The sequence below is a fragment of the Falco peregrinus genome, chromosome 1, assembly GCF_023634155.1.
Source record: "Falco peregrinus isolate bFalPer1 chromosome 1, bFalPer1.pri, whole genome shotgun sequence".
Taxonomy (NCBI): domain Eukaryota; kingdom Metazoa; phylum Chordata; class Aves; order Falconiformes; family Falconidae; genus Falco; species Falco peregrinus.
Genome location: NC_073721.1, coordinates 35680830 through 35700404, shown reverse-complemented (window position 1 = coordinate 35700404; position 19575 = coordinate 35680830). Strand labels below are relative to the sequence as shown.

The following is a 19575-nucleotide window of genomic DNA, read 5'->3' as shown; positions in this document are numbered from 1 at the left end:
TGAGCTGGCTTCTGACACAAGGACAAAGTTTGCCTTGGAGAGTATCACAGGCATCTTTCATCCTGCCCTCGGGACTAATGTAGGTTACCAGCCGGCACAGAGAAAGTAGGCAGCTCCCTTGTCAAACTAACATCTGTTCAAGTTTGCTGCAAACTTACGTATCTGCAAAAAGGGAGGAAGGGATTGCTTAGAAGCAGAAATACACAGTGCTCGTCCCTAGACAAGTTTTTAAGAGGACAATAAGGGATGTTTCTGGAAATGTACCAGAGAAGACGTGGCTCAGTGACATTAAGTCTGATTATTGATTCCCTTGTAACAAAGTCAATGGGAGTCATCTTGTTGAAAGCATGTTTGGACTAGATACTTGTCTGATTCGTGTCCTTATTTATATGAATCCAAAGTGGGGGTTGTTATTTGGGGTGAAAAAGAAACCAGGCAGTTCATTCACAAATACAATAAAAAGGAATTCACATACAGTCCGAAGTCTGCCAAATGCAAGGCAGCTCCAGAGAAAAATGGCATTGTAAACCACTTCATAGCTTAAAAGAAAATAAGCTGGGCGTACAACAAGGTAGGAACCATCTGCTTGGCTTCAGTGGGAATTTCCCCCGAGTAATCATTTCAGGGGTGGATAGATCATGAAACAGGATTTTTTTTTTCCTCCTCTCGTAATTAAATTTACTGGGTTTCTGCGGAGCAGTTCCTGGCACAGAGTAAGACATGTATATCATTGTAAGACCACGTAATTGCAGTGATAAACAAGTCCATCTACTTTAGCAGTCTGACATGTTGTCTGATTGACAGACCTTCATTTGCTACAGATCATAAGTCCATTTTTTGTAATCATGTCAGATTTTCCATTCAGCCACTGCTCCGTGCACCAAAATGCCTTTCCCTTCCTGCAGCATCGCAGATAGATATCTGTTTGATGTAGTACCAGATTTCTGTAGGAAGCTAAAATTTGAAGGGGTCACCATATTTGCTTCATTCTTCTTCATGACATTCAGACTAGGCAGTTGGCCTTTACAGAGGTCTTCTGTAAAGCTGGGAGTGGAGAACATGAATCAAGGAGGTAGAGGTCTGTATGACCTTGTAATAAATTAATATTGTCCTTTGACTCGTTGCTTTTGGACCTGCACTGTAAATTCTTGATCAGGATGTAAATTTAGACCTACTCCTAGTTTGCTTCTGCTGTGGTCTCTGGAATTAATATTGCAGGTAGTGATTCAGTTCTAATGCAATTGGAGTTAAATATTGCTGTCAATCTAAGTACATTTAATTAAGCAATATTTACAGAGAAATTGGATGTTCTGAGAAATACAATATAGTGACCTGGAATTCTTCAAGTCTTTTCTTTCTTTCTTTTTTGCTTGTTTTCTTTCTTTCTTTCTTATTTTGATACTTTCTCTTTCAGCTTCTTTTTGCACTGGTAATTTAACACTGTGTCACGTCCTCACAGCTGACCTTTAGAGTACAAAGAAGCTGGGGCCACTACGCTGGTTCTTAGCTTTTCCCCTTACAGTTTCAAATAATACATATTAGATTTCTTTTCTATGTGAAATGAAACCAACCTTGAGAATTATACAGTGTCAGAAGGAACATTTTGTTGAGTCTTTTTTAATATGCTAAGCTTTATTTTTCCTTCCCATGCTAAGTGGAAAAGGCCAAAAGAAGAATCAATAATTGTCCAGTAATGTATTAAAAATTAATAAATTACATGTAAAAAACAAAGATTAATAATTTATCTCCAAGCAGTGGGCCTGACAAGGAAAATCTATATTTTGGCTATATTTTCTCAAAATGCATCAAGTAAAGAAACTAAAAAACTCCCACAAAGGAGTTTAAAATTATGTTGATCATATTTCTTGAATGTAAATATAGTCAAGCGAGTTTATAGAGACAGACTGACAGAATAAGAAATAGAAATAAGGAAAGAAAGATTTTTAGAATAGGGTTTTATTGTACCTTTGGCAATGTTTGACTGACTTTCTAATGTCCTCTTTAGCAGTATCATTCTGCATAGTCGGAACCAGAAGGAAAAATTATCAATGAGCAGGCAATCTAACCAGGGTTTTCCTCCATACAGTGGTTAAAGAAACCATTTAACCCAAGGCAGGGGTTAGTAGTGTTCAATATCAGACCCAGCTTGGAGACGCTGGTCAATCAGTGAAACCAAGCTCTTTGAGGGAAGGGCAGTAGCTTCTTTAGCTGATCGTGTATGAACTCAAATTTTGGTCATACCATCTGCATAACATCAAAGAGCCAGATGTTTCCTGATCCCTAAAGTCTAAATATACTACCTAGCTTTCCTAAGATGCCCCACGCCCCACCAGTAAAATCTCTGAACCTTGAGACTCTGAGAGCATTTTTCCTTCCAGGGACACAATGAAGATTTTTTGCCTCATGGCTGCAAGGCTGGCTGAGCTCTCAAGGTCACAAGAGGAACCTGTGAGCCCTCGAGTGAACCCAGAACTGGAGATTTTGGTCCATTTCCTTTTCTCTAGGCAACTGATTGCTGCACATTTAGAAAACATAGATGTTAGATTAAGTTAGGTTGGACTGTGAACAACCTTCTTGTTTACAGGGCAGTCCCACTGTTTGAATCCACCCGTAGAAAGAGTTCCCTAGCTGGCATGTACCCTGACTCACACAGCTTGAGTGGTTTAAAGATACTTTAAAGATCTTTAAAGAACATAAAGATGTTTGGGCCCTGTGTGATTTTCATAGCCTCATGGTACAGCCCACAGTCTTCAGTAATTTCACAAGTTCTTTACCAATCTTTACAAACACAATATTTTGCACTAACAGGCTGCTTAAGAGGAGGACTCAGATTCCAGCTCCCATTAAAATCCAGCAGAGCAAAGACGTTCCCACCTCCTCGGCAAAGCTGAAAGCTCAAGATGTCCGTCCTGCAGTGCAGCGCGGTTGTGCTACAGTTCCACAAGAAATGCCAGATCTATTTAGGGCAGTAGCCGGCCTGGGAACTGGGGTAGGTGAGGAGCGAATGCATCATCTCCTGCTGCTGCCACTGCTCTGGGGACAGATAAGCTGGGGTGGGAGTGGAGGGGAGAGCAACCTCTTGAACCAGCACAGCAGAAATCCCCAGGGTACACTGAATCTGTGTTTTGGATCATTAGGGTAGAGCGTTACAGATTTTTTTCTGTAATGCACATTTTGAGATAAATACCAGTTGCAGTGAAGCGTCTTCTATGAAATAGTCTGTTAGAAAAGGGTCAAACTGCTGATGCGCCAATTACCATTATAAACCACTGCTGGCGAGTATCCGTGCGGCCATGCAGAACATGGCTCACACAAACCGGTTCAATTACAATAAAACAGTCAGATATACATCGGGTTGGCTTTAACGGCTGCAAAACTGCCTGGCAATGAACAGGGTCTGCAGGCTTTGACTGATGATGAACTGGCTGTGTAAGGTTTAATTAGCCAGTGACAAGGCAGAATTATAAGAACTGTTTTACTAGTGCAAAGTAAATACTTGCTCTCCTGCATCCCCCAGCCCTGAAATTTATTACGCTCTTGGATGTGTCCACGCCTGAGAGCCAGGGAAGCAGGCGTGGGGGAGTGAGGAAGAGGTTTTTGCAGCCTGACCCCTCAGGAGGAATAGCTGCAGCTAAGCCTTTTACACCGACGCATTTTTCTGAAATATTTATGCCCAATCGTCCATTGTTGTTTACCTCGTGGTCTCCTCGCTCACCTCAAGCTGCCCTATCAGACAGCCTCCACTATTTAGGAAGCACAGAAAAAAAGTTAGGAGTCTGAAATTAGAGAAATTTGGCATGCATTGAGTCTTCTACTAAGAGAGCTGTGGAGAATTAATTGGCCAGGCAGGAGGGGCTGGGAGTAGAGACTGGTGGTGCCACAGCAATGTCATGCAAGCACGTGAACAGCAGATCTCCCCTTGCCTTGGCAGGCCTGACCACTGTCAATTTTAGGTGGAACCAGTTATTAGGCTTCTCAGGACCAGTTATTAACTGCCAAGTGGTCTGGTCGAGTGTTACACCCAGTCCATGCTGGGTGCTTTCCCCTTGCCTGCTTGCAGGAAGGGCAGCCACGGCCTTGGCAGCAGCTACAGCAGGGACAGAGTGAGACGCCTCGGAGCAGGCAGCAGTAAGTAGGTTAGCCTGAAAGGTGTGAGTGGAAACAGTGCTCTTACAGACATCTTACTGATAGACTTCTGTATATCCACTTTTTAGTGGCTCAAAGCAGATCACGTTCCTTTGCATCACTTTCAGTGAGGAGGGAGCTGATCTCCCTCCCTCCATGCTCCCCCCTCTGACCTGTCTAATTACCGTGGGAGAAGGGGACCCCAAAGAAAGTCAATATGGAAAAAAACCCTGTTGGATCCTTATACCAATCAAACTGCTGGTGGAAGGGTACAGCTTCCCTGAGGTCATAGATTGAGCTGAGAACAGAAGATCTATCCTTTTCAAAAATTGTGTGAGATGAGGTGCATTTGCTGTGAGATTTCTGGTTTGCTTGGGTCAGTTGTGGGGTTTTATACTGTGTCTAGATCTAGGCTGCTTAAGATAACCATGGTTTTGCCAGTGCTTCTAGAGTAATAGGAATTTGATCTTGAAATATGCTGAGTTCACAGGCTATACAAACTATAATATTTGGTAGATGTGCTCTAAATCCGGACGGCCAATGGGCTGAAGGTACATTTGCCTGTTGCAAACAGATCTGCTGAAAAGCATGAAATAGAGCTTGATTTAAAGGAGAGCCACCATTGCTGATTACGTGTCGTATCTTAGGGAATGGAAGGAGAATCGTGATCAAACACACTTTACTGACTTTATTCCTTCCTCAGCTAACAGGCAAACTTCTGAAAACGTGCACAGTAGCCATTTTATGAAATATGAAAGCAAGCACTAAATTACAATCCTCAAATCACCAATTCAGAGCCCTCAGAAATGGTTTTTTTTTTCATTTCTTCAACTATAATTTCCGGGCTGGAGCTCTAGCCATTAACAGCAGCTACATCATTACACTGCTGTGACACTTCAGCAGCACCCTCATCCATTTCAGTCATTGATCCACTAATGTGCACTGGATGAAAAAGGAAAAGGTCCAGCTCATTCATCCTCCCCCTCCTTTCTCCTCTCACCAGGTGGCAACCGCTCACCCTTTGCTTTAAATCCCTATCAGATTGCGGATGCTCAGTGTTAATTGTCTCAGTACAAGGACTGACCCCAGACAGCAAAATGAAAATCAAAGTAACAGGGCCATAGAAGTGGGTGAAACGCTACAGAAGTGAATGGATCTGCAGCTGCTTGCCTTGGCCCACTGACAGCACTGGAAATGACAAGTTAGAGCTGGAGACGTAAAGCATGCTTGTCGGCGTTGGATTCTTCCTGACATATGAAGCCAAACAAGGAAAAGAGTAGGAGAAAGACTAAAGAAATTAGGCAGTAAGATCAAAGGTACAGCAACATACTGCTGGAGAAATGGCAATTTAAGTAGCATCAATTGCACAAGCAATTCTGTAATTCCAGTTGCATATGGAACAAAAAAAATATCCTTCCTATGGACATACATGGGTAATCCATATTGCAACTCTGTGTTTAGGTGATTTTCTGAGTAAAAAAGACCCTGAGCTGAAAGATACATTGCTTATGCTTGTAGCTTGTTGGGATTTCTAATCCAACTAACCTATGGGAACATTCTTGCTTTCCCTTTTCACTCATTGCTTGGTACATCTGTTCTTTGTTCTGCTTTTCCTATATTGCTTATTTTAGGGATCAAAGGATAAAGGAAATAAAAATCCTGTTAGTTTTCAAAGTTCCACACAGCAGTAGATAATTGGTTTCCAATCAAGCCCAGACTGTCTTTGATCTCCAAAGCCCTTGCAAAGAACATTTTGCTCAGACATGAGCATATGTGTTTGGTAGCACTACCAGGAGACCTAATTTTTAAAGTCTGCAATTACCTGTGCAGTGGCATTTATAAAGATGAGAGGGACCGGTAAAAATGCTGTGTTTTTATACCATCTTCCATTAAACTTGCATTAATGAGACATAACTACACCGTTAGAAGACATTCTTTAAGTAGTATTTCTCTCATGCTATAGTAACAGAGGTGATGGGTCATGCAGCAGCAGCAGGGACAGAAACTAGCTTCTTCCAGCTCCCCAGACCATGGGTCAGACAAGTGAGCATCCTTCCTTGCCAGAGATTGCTGCCCTTTCCCATTCTTCTTCATGAGGCCAAATAGAAATTCGCTGCCCATTCCCACCCTGGTTCATGTTTCCACCTCCATGCAGCAGTTTATAACCTTTGGCTGTTGAACTTTTTGGGCTGTGTTGCAATGATCAGTGAAATGTTCTTGCTTATATGTATATCTTTCAAGGACAAGACGTGGTGCCCTGCAGCTAAGGATATGAACTTTTTAAAGCCAGCTTTGCCACCAGAAGAACAATAATGTGAAACTATACCCTTGTCCATCTTTGCAAGCAGTTAATTTATTCTGCCACTTTGAGCTTTAATGCCCTTCACTTTACCCTTCCTTGTTCACTAGATTTCCTTCTCTCTCCACCCATGCTTAAAGCCACAGAAACAGATGGGTGGGGGTCGGTCTCTTCTCCCAAGTAACAAGCAACAGGACAAGAGGAGATGGCCTCAGGTTGCCCTGGGGAAGGTTTAGATTGGATATTAGGAAAAAATTCTTCACAGAAAGGGTTGTCAAGCACTGGCACAGGCTGCCTAGGGAAATGGTTGAGTCACCATCCCTGGAGGTATTTAAAAGACGCATAGATGTGGCACTTAGGGACGTGATTTAGTGGTGGGCCTGGCAGTGCTGGGTTAATGGTTGGACTTTATGATCTTAAAGGTCTTTCCCAGCCTAAATGGTTCTATGATTCTATTACTCTGTATGAAAAAGCAAAGTGTGTTCATGCTAGAAAAACATGAGATACTTGGGGTGAAATGGCTGATCTTGGGTTTGTAGGAATCTCTTTTGATTTCTTTTTCTTTTTTTTTTCTCCTTCTTTTCCTTTTTCTTTTTCTTTTTCTTTTTTCTTTTTCTTTTTCTTTTTTTCTCTTTCTTTTTCTTTTTCTTTTTCTTTTTCTTTTTCTTTTTTCTTTTTCTTTTTCTTTTTTTTCTCTTTCTTTTTCTTTTTCTTTTTCTTTTTCTTTTTCTTTTTCTTTTTCTTTTTCTTTTTCTTTTTCTTTTTCTTTTTCTTTTTCTTTTTCTTTTTTTTCTCTTTCTTTTTCTTTTTCTTTTTCTTTTTCTTTTTCTTTTTCTTTTTCTTTTTCTTTTTCTTTTTCTTTTTCTTTTTCCTTTCATACCCTTCATGCCTGGGCTGGCAAGAAACAACAGATTTTTTTCATCAAGGCAGGCTTATTTGCTACAAACTGGAGAGGCAGAGCGCAGGACACACACAGGTATATACTTATGTATGCATACCAAAATCTGTAACTGATTCTGCTTCTTTAAATAAACAATATACATTCATTTAGCTTAAAATAGGACTCCTGTCAAGCTCCTACCCTAGAGCAACTACCAATTGCACTGTCAAAATCACTCTCTGTGGTTCTGAATAGGTTTCTTAATGAAAGAGCAACATTAGCTCTCTAGAACATTTTGTCCCTGAAGGATGCAGCAGCAACAGCCGCTGAATGATTTCTGGCTCAGACATGCTTATAAATGGTAGGAAACATAACGGTTTAAAACACAAGTATCAGCTCCCTGGAAATGCTTCATAACAGTGATTCAGGGAACTAAGAGACAAATGGATGCTAAGAATGGTACCCACTGATGAGTGCTTTATTTCCCACATGCACGCTGACCCCCTTAAGAATAATTGTGGTCTGGGTATGTTGTCCCTGAAACAATGTAATAACAAGGGAATGAAATTATTTGGGACCCAATCCAAAGAAAAATATGTTCCGGTAAAATGAAATTTTAATGTCTGCTGGTTGCTGGATTAAAAATGATGAACATCCGAATGAAATTCTGTGTTTCTATTTCTGCAGTCTGGTCATACTGACTGTCATAGTAGTCATTTTTTATTCTGGTTAAACCTGGAGGCAGTGGCAGGGTAGAGTTTGACTTGAGATGTCTAGATTCAAACCAAAGAAAAAGAGCTTTTGTTATAAAATGCTTGGTTGGAGGCAGGACTCAGGTGTTGTCTTGTTTCTTTAATAGCGGTGATGTGGCTGCACTTGGCTAAACTCTCCAAACTGGAGCTTCAGCATCATTTAAATGTTGAAGAATTATATTTACCAACAGCCTCATGCATATCCTCAGTCTTGGTTCCAGACAGATTTCAGATCAAATGTTACTGTTCCTCTGCAGGAAAAACCCACAAGCAGGTTCTCCACAGCATGGAGGGTATGGTATCAAGATCAAAACCAGCAACAAAATAGGCGACATTTTTCATCAGAAGATATAAGTATCTGTCCCTGCTTTGTCAGAATCTTCTCCCTGGCAGTAGAAGAGTGAACTTTGCCTGGTGTGTTTGATCTTTTAACTTGTTTTTGTTTGGTTTTTTTTTCCCCCTGTAGCTCTAAAATGTATTTGTTACTGTTATGCCCCAAAATCTGTTTCTAGGCAGAGGAAACACACCTTATACACAAAGGAAAGAATTTTTTTAAGTACAGTTGAAATCCTTGCAGTCTGTTCCAAGAGCCACTGTCAGCCCAGATCTAATTATTACAGAAAGAAGCAGCTTTGTCTAGGCACAAATAATTTCAATGCTAATAATAAAACATTTAAAATTCCTCTTCCTGTGTTGTGCCCTATTTCCTGATGTTTCCCTTTCCCCGGCTCCTCGGGGTCTCTGCTCGGTGCTGTCACTCTGGGGGCAGTGGTGGGGCTACTGCAGCAGGTCGTCAGTATCTGGAGTCTTTTGCCAGGAGGACTTTGAAGGTCATGTTAATAGTTTTGTCTTCCCCACTCTTAAGATCCACTTGGGCTCGTTTTAACGTTTGCTAAGCTGTGTTACACTGCCCCTTCGCTGTTCTGCAGCTCCTCATCACATTCAAACTACCTAGCTATGGCACCGTTTAATTAAGCCAGATGCTCTTGCTTTGTTGTCTTTCTTATCCCTAAACCCAGTTTTGTCCAGCTCCAGCTCTGCGTTTCTTTAACTGACCGTGGGTGAGTTCATTGCTGTAGGGTCCCCCGTGTGAAGCCTGTGCCCCATCGCTTTTTGCCCCGTGCCACTATTCCTCTGCTCCAATGCTCTCGAGGGCTCAGCCGTCACACCAGCCCCGTATTTCTCTATACTGCATTATGTTGTTAGAGTAGAACTACAGCGGTACCCTGGCAATGATAAACAAAGTAAAAGAATTTAGCCGTAGCCACCTGGTCAGAAGAAAAACTGCTGTTGCAGCTAAAATGAAAAAACAAAGCAGGCAGGTCAATAAAAGTTCAGGCATAGCAAACCTGACTCACCTCAGCCCCGAGGCCTTGCACACTCAGCACAAAACCTGTGCCCTGTCACAGCTGCATTATTATGCTATTCTTAAGTTTCTCATTTGCTTCCCATCCAACTCAGACACTGCTAATGCCCAGCTTCCTTGCCCAAGGTAGGGAGCTGCAGGTACAGGGATCAGCCCAGCATCAGTTCATTGTTCACCTGCTTTAATGAAAAACAACTCATCAAATACTGCATGAGGCATAGGTGCCTCTTTGGCTGCGTTTATAAAATTTCATGGAGCCTTTGGAATAAACGGTGCTGAATTAATATAAAGCTATAAATAGGTTAGTCAGGTGGAATCTTCAGCTGCTAAAAAAGTTGAGTTACCCACTTATACTGAACTTGGCTCCTGATGGTGCAAATTTGCTTTACTGAATTTCAGCTTCAACCTGGAGAAGGTCTTTATCTGGCACCTGGGCCAGCTTGCTCTTGGAGTCCATACCTTTCCACTGAAGCAAGAAAAAGTGTGGCCAGTGTTGGAGCAACTTCTTAGGGGTTTCTGATAATTGTTCATATAGCTGCGAAGCATAGAAGGTTTCTGTAGAAAACTGAGCCAAGACCAAGAAGTCAAGCCCCTTCCCCTGAACAATATAATACCTGAAGAGCTGAAAAGATTCATTGCACCTATATAGTTTGTACTTTAAAATGTTAAGTTTATACATCTGTAATTCCTCTTGACAGCATCCTCTATCATTAGACTAAGACATCCAGCTGTCACAGAGAAAAAAATTGTCACTCAAAACCACAAACCAAATAACCTCAGATTACTCAGCATCACCTCAGTGTGTGGCTAGTAAGAAAATTGCTTAAAACCAAGACACAGTGCTCAGGGATAAAAAGCAATATGTTCCTTGAAATGGCACCAACTGCTGCATATGCTGGCTGGAACTATTAGCATCACCTTATTTACAGTTCCCACACCTTCGCTTCTTTCTGAAATAAAATGCAATGAACAAATATTAGTTCACAGGATAAATACATGTACCGTAATCCCAAACTATCCATCATACTGTACTACCACTCTCTACCCCAGAAGTAAAAGGTAGAAACTTAGCATGTTGCAGCTTTCCCCTCTTAGAGAAAACCAGCCAGAACACTCCCTGTCAGCATCTCACTCCAGCGACATAAACTGCAGGGAGTGGTTCTGAAGCTGTGGTACTGTCCCACTGGTAAACAGATCACATTTAATCGTATCAAGGCATTTATTTTTTCATTATTCTGTTTGGTTGATATTTAGAAACAAAAAGGCAACCCTATTTTAGAAATTTGGCAATTGGAATCATATTAGATCAAATTGACATTTGGAATTAATTATAAAGGGGGAAAAAAGGATTTGTGCTCATGGTTGATCTTTTAGAAGGTAAAACCGAGGTCTGATAAATCTAGTTTCTTGCATATTTGCCATCTTGGCAACATCAGGGTTTACAGTGATTTGTTCGTTGCTATTAAACCAACTCCTTATTTAATGATCCAAGCTGAGATCATGGCTCCAGAGAAGCAGACATTTAATATATACAGCATGAAACTGCTTGCACAATTTTGACGCACGATTTACACAGTATGACTATCACTTTTCCTAAATTTCAGCAAAAAGTCAGGGAACAGCAGAATTCTAAGCTGCTAACGTAAGGTCTTATTTACCAGCAGCAAAGCTGTCTTCTGGCGTACGGCTGTGAGAGGGTAATACTGTAGTTACCGCTGGCTTAAATGTGCATCTTACTTGATCCTGACAAGTTTGTGCTTATGTAAGCAAGGCCAAGATTTGGGTGACTGAATTTTGATTCCAAATTCTTCAGGCTTCGGTTTGATTGTTTGATTATTTGAACAAAGCAACATCAAAACAATAAGGTTTTGAGCAATCAGAAATATGAAATATATGAAATCTATATTTCATATATATGACACGATAGAGCTATGAAATATATATTTCGTAACTATATGTGAGATGCGGTGTAAATATATATGAAATATGCTTCTGCTGTCCCTGGTTCAGGCTTTAATTCTGTGATAATGCTGTAAGATCCCTTCGGAGGGCTACAAACTATTGCATTTCCCTTGGCCCAAGACAAGAGTTGTCCCACTCCTGCCCGAGCAGCCCTGGCTCCTCTGGCCCAGTGCTCAGCTGCAATCAAATACGGCTGTTGGCAAGCTCAGAACGGTTCCAGGTCCCTCCTGGTGCAGACATGTTCTTTAAATCAATAGAAGTCTGCTTAAGTGTCTGTCTCTTAAACACAACCAGGCTATCCAGTTTTCTTCAGGCATCACAATAAAATCACAAACCCGATTTTGTCTTCTAATTTTCATTCCTGTTTTCCTTCTGAAAAAACTTCAAACGTTATCGGAAATGCTAAAACGAGTTTGTGAAGCAGAGCGCGAAGGCATTGTGTCGTTCCTATTGGCAGCAATATTGCCATTGATGTCAGCGTGTTCACGTTCCCCTTCCAAACACCCCGCCACATCTGCGTGCCGGTGGGATGTCCCGTACAGCTCCTGCCGCTGTCCATCCCGCTGTGCGGGCAGAAGCAGCTCTGCCCTCATCTGTATTGCTTTTCCCACTCCCTGCGTGCTGAGCTGCACAAACTGCTGACTGCCGAATCCCCAAGGTGAAGGACAAGACGAAAAACCTTTTCATGGATTGGAAAGGATGGAATTAACGAAGCAGGAGAACGTGAGTCTCAAATGGCAGGAGCAAGGATGATTTCTTTCCCTTACAGGAAGTGGAAAGGAAAATTGTCTGGAAATACACAGCGTTGATGGACGTCCTGCTAACGGTAAAAATAGGAGTCTTCAAAAACCCTAGGAAATAAAAATTCATGACCCAAATTAAGAAATACGAACTTGACAGGTGCTTCCTGTGGATGCGGAGATGAGGGAAGCAGAAGTGGGTTTCTCAAGTAAAGGATAATGATGGTTCAGAGAACAGGTAATTTGTTTCTTCTCTCCACGGCAGCTCAGCGCGGAGGGGGGTGGCCCCCGGCCCCGCTAATCAAGCTGCACCCCCCGCTGCGGGTAATGGGTGCTGCTTCTGAAGAGGTGATTATGTGAGGCGCATTTTGGAAGGCCAAAAATTGCTTTTCTCAGATTGCAGCAACTTCCCTCATTTACAGGAGACGCTCAAGTGGATCAGTACATCTCAATGCTTTCTAGCAGAACTAATACAAGTTCTTCAGGCCCTGCTAATTAGCTGGGAGTCTGAGGGTATAAACACGCTTACTTCATCTTCTCATCGGCACAGGCTGGTTTCCTCTTGAAACATTCAATGTTTTGTCAAGCCTGGGTTTAAAAGTGTGAGGTTACAGGCTCCTTCCACTTCTGGTCCAGCAGCATTCACAGTCAGGAGGTTTTCATTGATGATGAATATCAGTTTTCCTCAGTGGAATTACTTCATTCTTAATTGCATTCTGATAAATTAGGCTCCGTAATTCCTTCAGTCTTAGTGCTTAAGTCTTTCAAATCTTTTTGTTGGGGAGTAATGTTCCTCTAACCCTAAGCCGTAATTTAACTACACTAAACTTAGTTATCTGTGTTGCCTCCTCTCTTAAATCAGTTTAGTATCTTTTGCCGTTTTCTGCAGAACTTCTTGCTATATACATTATTACTCAGCACGAGGACTTACATGTTCGGCTGCTTCATCTCTCCAAACTGGACATGGGATACTATACTATACACTTTGAAACGTAATGCAAATGTCTCATTTCTGCTGTCCTCGGTGCAAATTACTAAAGCAGTATTATCAAGGGCTGCCTGTGGAGGATACCCTCCCCCTTTTCAACAGTTATTTCAGAGGATCTTATTATTTGCTTTGGAATATCATGGGGTTCACAGTTTTTGAATATGAAGGTGATCAAGAAGAATATGTTTTTCTTCATGCTCCTACAGCCTAGCTCTGTAATGGGGTCCTTCCTTGCACGTGTTTCCATATTTTTCAGTATGTAAAATGTGTTACCTGAGGGAGGGGACACTACACAGCCCCCTACTGAATTAGGATGCTGTAGAGCAGAAAGGCAAAGCCAGCAAAATGTATCTGCGTCATCAAAGTTACAAGACACTGACAAAGTTGTCAGTTCCACAGCGCTATTCTAGGGGATTTTGTACCACCAGCAGCATTGATTGTAATAACCAGCAGGTATTTAACGAAACATAGTTCAGAATATATATACCATCCTAGCAAGGGCAGTTTAAATAGCCTGGCGAGACACTGCGTTCCAAGATGCACCATTTTATCCTCACAGATCTGACTCCAAAGGCAATGGCAGCACCTGGTCCAAACTTGTAAATTTAACTTTTCACACTTTCTTTTTTGGCATTCCCAAGAAGCTTACGACACCTGAAAACTTTAATCCACCATATGCTTCACTTGATTCCTAAATTGCTCTTCAGTTCTCTTTCTCATCCTTCAAAGGAAACCTCCGCTTATAAAGGATGCGCCAGGAACATATGGGTTTAGGCTGAAAGGGCTCATACAAGTTGTGACAGATTCACTTCTCTGAGCATTAATCCAATTTAATCCAATTGGATCGCATAGCAAAATCCTTGAAGCTTTGACAGCACCGGTTCTGTTAATATTTAAAGGTTAACAGATTCAGTAGATCCTGCGCTACTTGTACCTACATTGGGAACTTAACTGAGAATCTATAACGTGAGGGTTTTTTTTAAAGTGTTTACTTCTGCACAATGAAGTAGAGACCCACTGATAATACTCTGGGTTTTTTTCCAAATAGAATATAGAGCCCCAAAATTTTGCATCAGAATGCAAGTGCCATAAGACTATCATGCTTCAGTAATCCAGTCATTTCAAGGATATCAAAGAGAAAAATATAGGAAGATGTGCAATTTTGATACAACTTCCTCACTGCTTGAGGAAGCAAAGTGTTCCTAAATCTCTAAATGCCTCATGCAGGCACAGCAAATAAATGATGGGGGGTGGTGGGGGTGGGGGGGGTGGTGTGGGAGATGACAATCTCTGAGACCCAAGACAGTGGGGGAAAGATGCTGAGAGGTATAAAAAAAGCTGTCAAGTGTATCATCTTGCTGGAGCGCTCCTCTTGTTAAAGATGCAAGAGCACTTGCAGCTGTTAAATACTGAGAAAAGAGAAACAGCTTAACATCCAAGTGTAGCCCTCAGAGGGGATCCTATGGAGCACTGAGATTTTTAAAAGGCTGATGAAAACTTGAAGGACACCAAAACTAGATGAGACACTAAGAAAAAACAGCCAACAAACACAATTTAAAAATACATAAAAACCTATGTATAAAAGCCTTCCTCAAAGGCCCTGATGGACAAAATAAATGCTTAATCACGTATACAACATTTGTTCCCAATTCAATAAACTAATGTCGTGACTGACGCACGCTGCACTCAAATGCAATAGAAAACCAAGGTCTTGACCAGCTGCAGTCTTGAAAGACACTAGGGCTCTCGGGAAGAGCAGACATCAATCTGTATTCAGGATGACTCCATCTCGGCCACTTCCCTTCGCTTCCAATTTTCACGGGCAAGAGTATGCCGACTCACTCTAAGCCCCGCACAGTATAGCACAGTACAGCACAGGAAACAGGTTTATCCCAGAAGATGCTGCAGTGACAGGCTCAAAATAAATGAAAGGACTTCGGGATGTAATAAAAATAAATGAAAGGACTTCAGAATCAAAGCATGATGTAAAATGTTAAAACGTTTTCTGTCTCAAGGTCATCCATACAAAACCTATTATGGATTCTGTAATAACAGAAGCAGTCGCTTCATTGAAATTAATTTATTTTGAGAATATCCCTTTTAATCTTCCATGCATTTTTTAGCACAAAAAGTTGGATTTTATCACAACCTCCTTCATAAAACTCAATATTGTACGTCTGGTAATGTGGCTGTTTCAACAATTCCTCACTGGAAATCCCACACTTGTGAAACCTTGGCAACACTGTCAGTAAGTGACCTACACAAAGTTTAATAGAAAAATTTTACTGAATATCCTCTGTTTAATGTAAACAAGGCAGGAGGCAAAACAAGGAGTATATATTTTATATAGTTACACTATTTTACAGGGCACAGAAAGCACTGAGGGTCATGGCTTGAAAACCCTGTATGACACGCAACAGCAGATATGGATTTTCCACGTAGCCTGAAGTCTCCTATATAATCCTTCGATTTTACCTAGCGCTCCGGTTTAGGATTTCTTTTAGCAAGGCAAGTAGCACTAATAAAATACCATCTGTGAAATTACACAGAAGGTTATTGTAGAAATTGCCATACATTTACAAAGCCATTCCATGGTTGCTTGTGCCCTGTGAAATCAAGTGCAACAATCTTTACACTCATTGTAGTGTAAGCAAGCTTGGGATTCTGGTCCTGATATATATATATATATGTATATATATACATAAGTGATGTACAACCAGACTCAAGCTGTGTATCGTCACAGCTTTTATATTGCACAGACAAATACAGAGTAAGAATATTACACAGACAGGTTCTGAATACCAGCAATATTACAGTCATATGAGAAACTAAGGACAAACTTGTTCTACCAGAGCTAGCACATGGCTTATTACAAAATTTTCTATATTGGAGTCTAAATCAAATACATACTATAAATGGAAAAAAAGTAAAAAATGTGTCTATTTACACACATGTGCATCAAGATTAAAATGTGGTTTGGATCTGCTTTTTGAAATAAAAAATTATTCTAGTATTACCTTTCAAGTATTTCAATCTAATACTAGTGGCCGTATTTTCTAAGGTGATAAGCACTTGCATTTCCCACTGACATCTGGAGGATCTGCATATGCTCTGAACTTCAGGCCATATATTTTCTCAGGTGTCCATCTCTGGGTAATAAATAACCACATACAAACACACGCACACAGAAACAAAATGGGCACCTCAATGACATGCATAGATCGGAAAGGTGAAAACATGGACCTGAACTAACTTCTAAGCTTTTTTTTCTCCTTTAAAAAAAGTGCATGAAAAATATCACCACAAAAAATAATTACATGAGTTCCATCTCTTAAGGAAGATTAAATCACTTTTACAAAAATAAAGGTCATTATCATGTATGGTAATTAAGGGTTTGTAGGTAGCACTCACAAGAGCAGTTTAAGCTAAAGCAACTTTAAGGACTGCTTCACTTCCATTAGGATGGATCTACGTCTTATAAATTTATCAACTAAATAACATTCGGTTTGTAAAAACATCATCAATGTTGCTGGAGACCGAACAATTATATCTTTAATTTAAGAGTGCTTATAGTTATATCTACTTATTTTTCTCATGGACAAGCTTGAAGGAACTGTGTTTGCAGCTCGGTATCTGTTTTGCATTAAAATGCCACAGAGGTTGCAGCAATCCTTCCAGAAACTGATTGATGCAATTCCCTACAGTGTAATGAGCTCAGGTATCGTGAAAACAACAACAACAAAGGTGATGTTAATGTTTTCATTTGAGATCAGGCATCTCTTGAATGGCTTTATAGATTGTTATATTACTTGGAATGCTCTTGCAAGCTTTTTTAACATTTCTCTCACTTTCCTATATAGTAGTAGTATGACTTCCAGTTTCCACTGAAATTGGGACATTAGAAGTATTCTGGAACATACATTTAAAAAAATAAATAATGAAAATAGAAAATTTGAGGAAAAAGTAATTAAGCTCAAGCAAAACCAACAAAGACTCAAATTCAGTAAAGCATCAGCGTTTGTGCTCAACAGCTTAACTTTGTTAATGTAAAAGACAGTGATTTTGGAATAAAATTCTTGAAATTAAACTTATGTTTAACTGCTTTGCTGAATTGAGACCTTATTTATAACAAATACATGTATTAAACATCATTCTGCATAGCCATTTTCATGTTCTAAACTATGTGTCAGGTATGTTACATTAACAAAACTTCTAATATGGACTGGCTGCAATATATATCAGAAAAAAATTACTTGCTACTTTCAAGGTATGTTTCTACAAACAAAAATGAAAGAAATGTCATTTTTTTTTTAAACAGTTTATCGTACTATGCTACTTTGACCTGAAAACACTTTGGGGCTAAATTCGGGGCGGGGGGGGTGGGGTGGGGGGGTGGGGAGGGGCAAAAAGTGACTAAGTAAGACATGCTTTTGTTTGCCAGATAAATGCAAGACTTTGTACAAAAGCCTCCCAGTACAGGGAGCTTCTGAATACAGGTTTTACCTGCCAAAATAGCTCCCCAGTTCCAGAACTGCTCTCTCCAGCTGAATCTGTACTGGAAGCTTTTATAGCAGGACCCTCTTCACTGTTGTGACAAGAATAAATTTAGCCCATTAACTGTGACACTGTTCTAATTAACGTGCTAACATAAAAGGCCTCTCGGCATCCAGGTTCCAGAAACTATTAAAAACCAGGACATCAAAGGCATGGATTCGGAGCAGAATCTGATTCTAGGTACAGTCAGGTAAATCCAGAAAAATTCTAGTGACTGAGTAAATTAGTCCGTATTTGCATATGAGCAATCAGATCTGAAATGGGCATTACCTGTGCAAATAGGAAAGACAAATGAAGAAACACAACATAAACACAAGGAGCTAAACTCTACCTTGCCTGCCTATGCTATTATGTTCATAGGAGGGGAAAGAGGTACTACACACCCAGCCGGACAGCGGGACAGGTCTCTCATCCAAGTCACTCAGTGTGACTTGGAGGTTCAAGCACGGCCACCCGAACCTGCCAGTGCGTATGTGGCAGTGAGCAGCAGGGACTGTCTGAAGTGTGGGCTGCCATCGCGCTAGAGAAGTAGAATCAGCATGCTGGAGTAGGGACGGCCCTCTGCTTGCAATGCAAATGCCTGCTCTGGCTGACAGCATTCATATTGAAAAAGATTCAATGAGAGACCTTTCTGCATCCCAGCACTATGGCAAGCAGGTGCAAATTTTGGTCCTATATATGGTATCAATGCTTTAACTGAATTGGCAATCTTTTGCTGGGCACGACTAGGATGGTTAGATAAGCAATAAAAGCATTTCTAAAAATGACAGAAAGTTTATGCTGCCAGTTTTCAAGGCACAAAAGATTCTTAAACCAATTCAGACTAAATACCAATTTAAAAGAAATTAAAAATACTGTTTCAGCAACAACTACTAATGACCTATAATTAACTTTCCTGTAAAGGTGACGACTCAAGCAACTAGAGTTCACATTCAAAAACCTAAAGCAAATCTAGTTACGCAGATGACCTAAAGCAAATCACTTGGAATGACAGAGACAAACATGCTTGAAACATGTATGCTTCAGATATATTTGTTATGGATGTGATGCTGAATGAGGATTAATTCCATTAGTATTGATTTTATACTGATATATCTCTTGGAGGAATCCACTGGGGAATCAAGCTCAGAGTTGTCATTAAGATTCACCAAAACAAAAATGATCCCTCGTTAATATATCTTGCTGTATATGGATTGGTGGATTTTTTTAACCCCTTCATTTTTAATAATATACATTGCAACTATAGTTGTGATTTCCTTTCATATATCCAACTGAAAAGAAAAAGAATTAAGACATTAAAATGTTATAAAATTAACTTGCTTTTAAAAAGTAATAGGGTCATAAAAACCAAAACGGTGCATGTGAGCCCCAGAACATACAAAAGACCCAACTCTCTGAACATTGTCATCATAACAGAATAACCAAGGTCTGACATCTGTGGTTCTTCATGCAGCTTTTGCAGCTCTTTACACAGGGGCTAGAAATGCTATGCATCGGTTTTTCCCCAAATGCCTTCAATCATATTCTAGGTCCATTTCAATCCCTCTCTCTTGCAATGTCAGCATCTGGTGAAAGTAACTTGTCTTCCAACTCTGCCAAATGTCAACTGACGCTTTGCCAGGAGGCACCACCTCTTCCTATCTGGGTGTTGTCAATAGTCTTTTCAACTGAAACGAGCTAGGTGGTTTTACAGCCTGGCTGCTCATCAAGGCTGCTTATGGTGTAGATGAGGCATGATACTTCACAAAAGCAATCGCTGCCAGCTCTTTGCAGAATTCTTCCAGCACAATCACGCCCTCTAGTAACGTCATGTGGTCAATGCTGAGAAAGAAAAAAAAGCAGAGAATCAGGACTGGCGCACACAAAAACCAGCCATGGCTCTCAGAGAATATGCAAAGTTTTTACTCAC

General features: G+C 40.6%; 1 protein-coding gene across 1 annotated transcript in view; it reads right to left on the bottom strand.

Moving 5' to 3' along the window:
- Positions 1 to 15177: 15177 nt before the first annotated feature.
- The window catches only part of FHIP2A (FHF complex subunit HOOK interacting protein 2A), a 36482-nt gene continuing 32084 nt past the window's right edge, over positions 15178 to 19575 (bottom strand). The window contains exon 17 of the mRNA XM_055797531.1: positions 15178 to 19487. Coding sequence (XP_055653506.1) covers positions 19382 to 19487 — 106 coding nt within the window. The 3' untranslated portion in view covers positions 15178 to 19381. The remainder of the gene's footprint in view (positions 19488 to 19575) is intronic.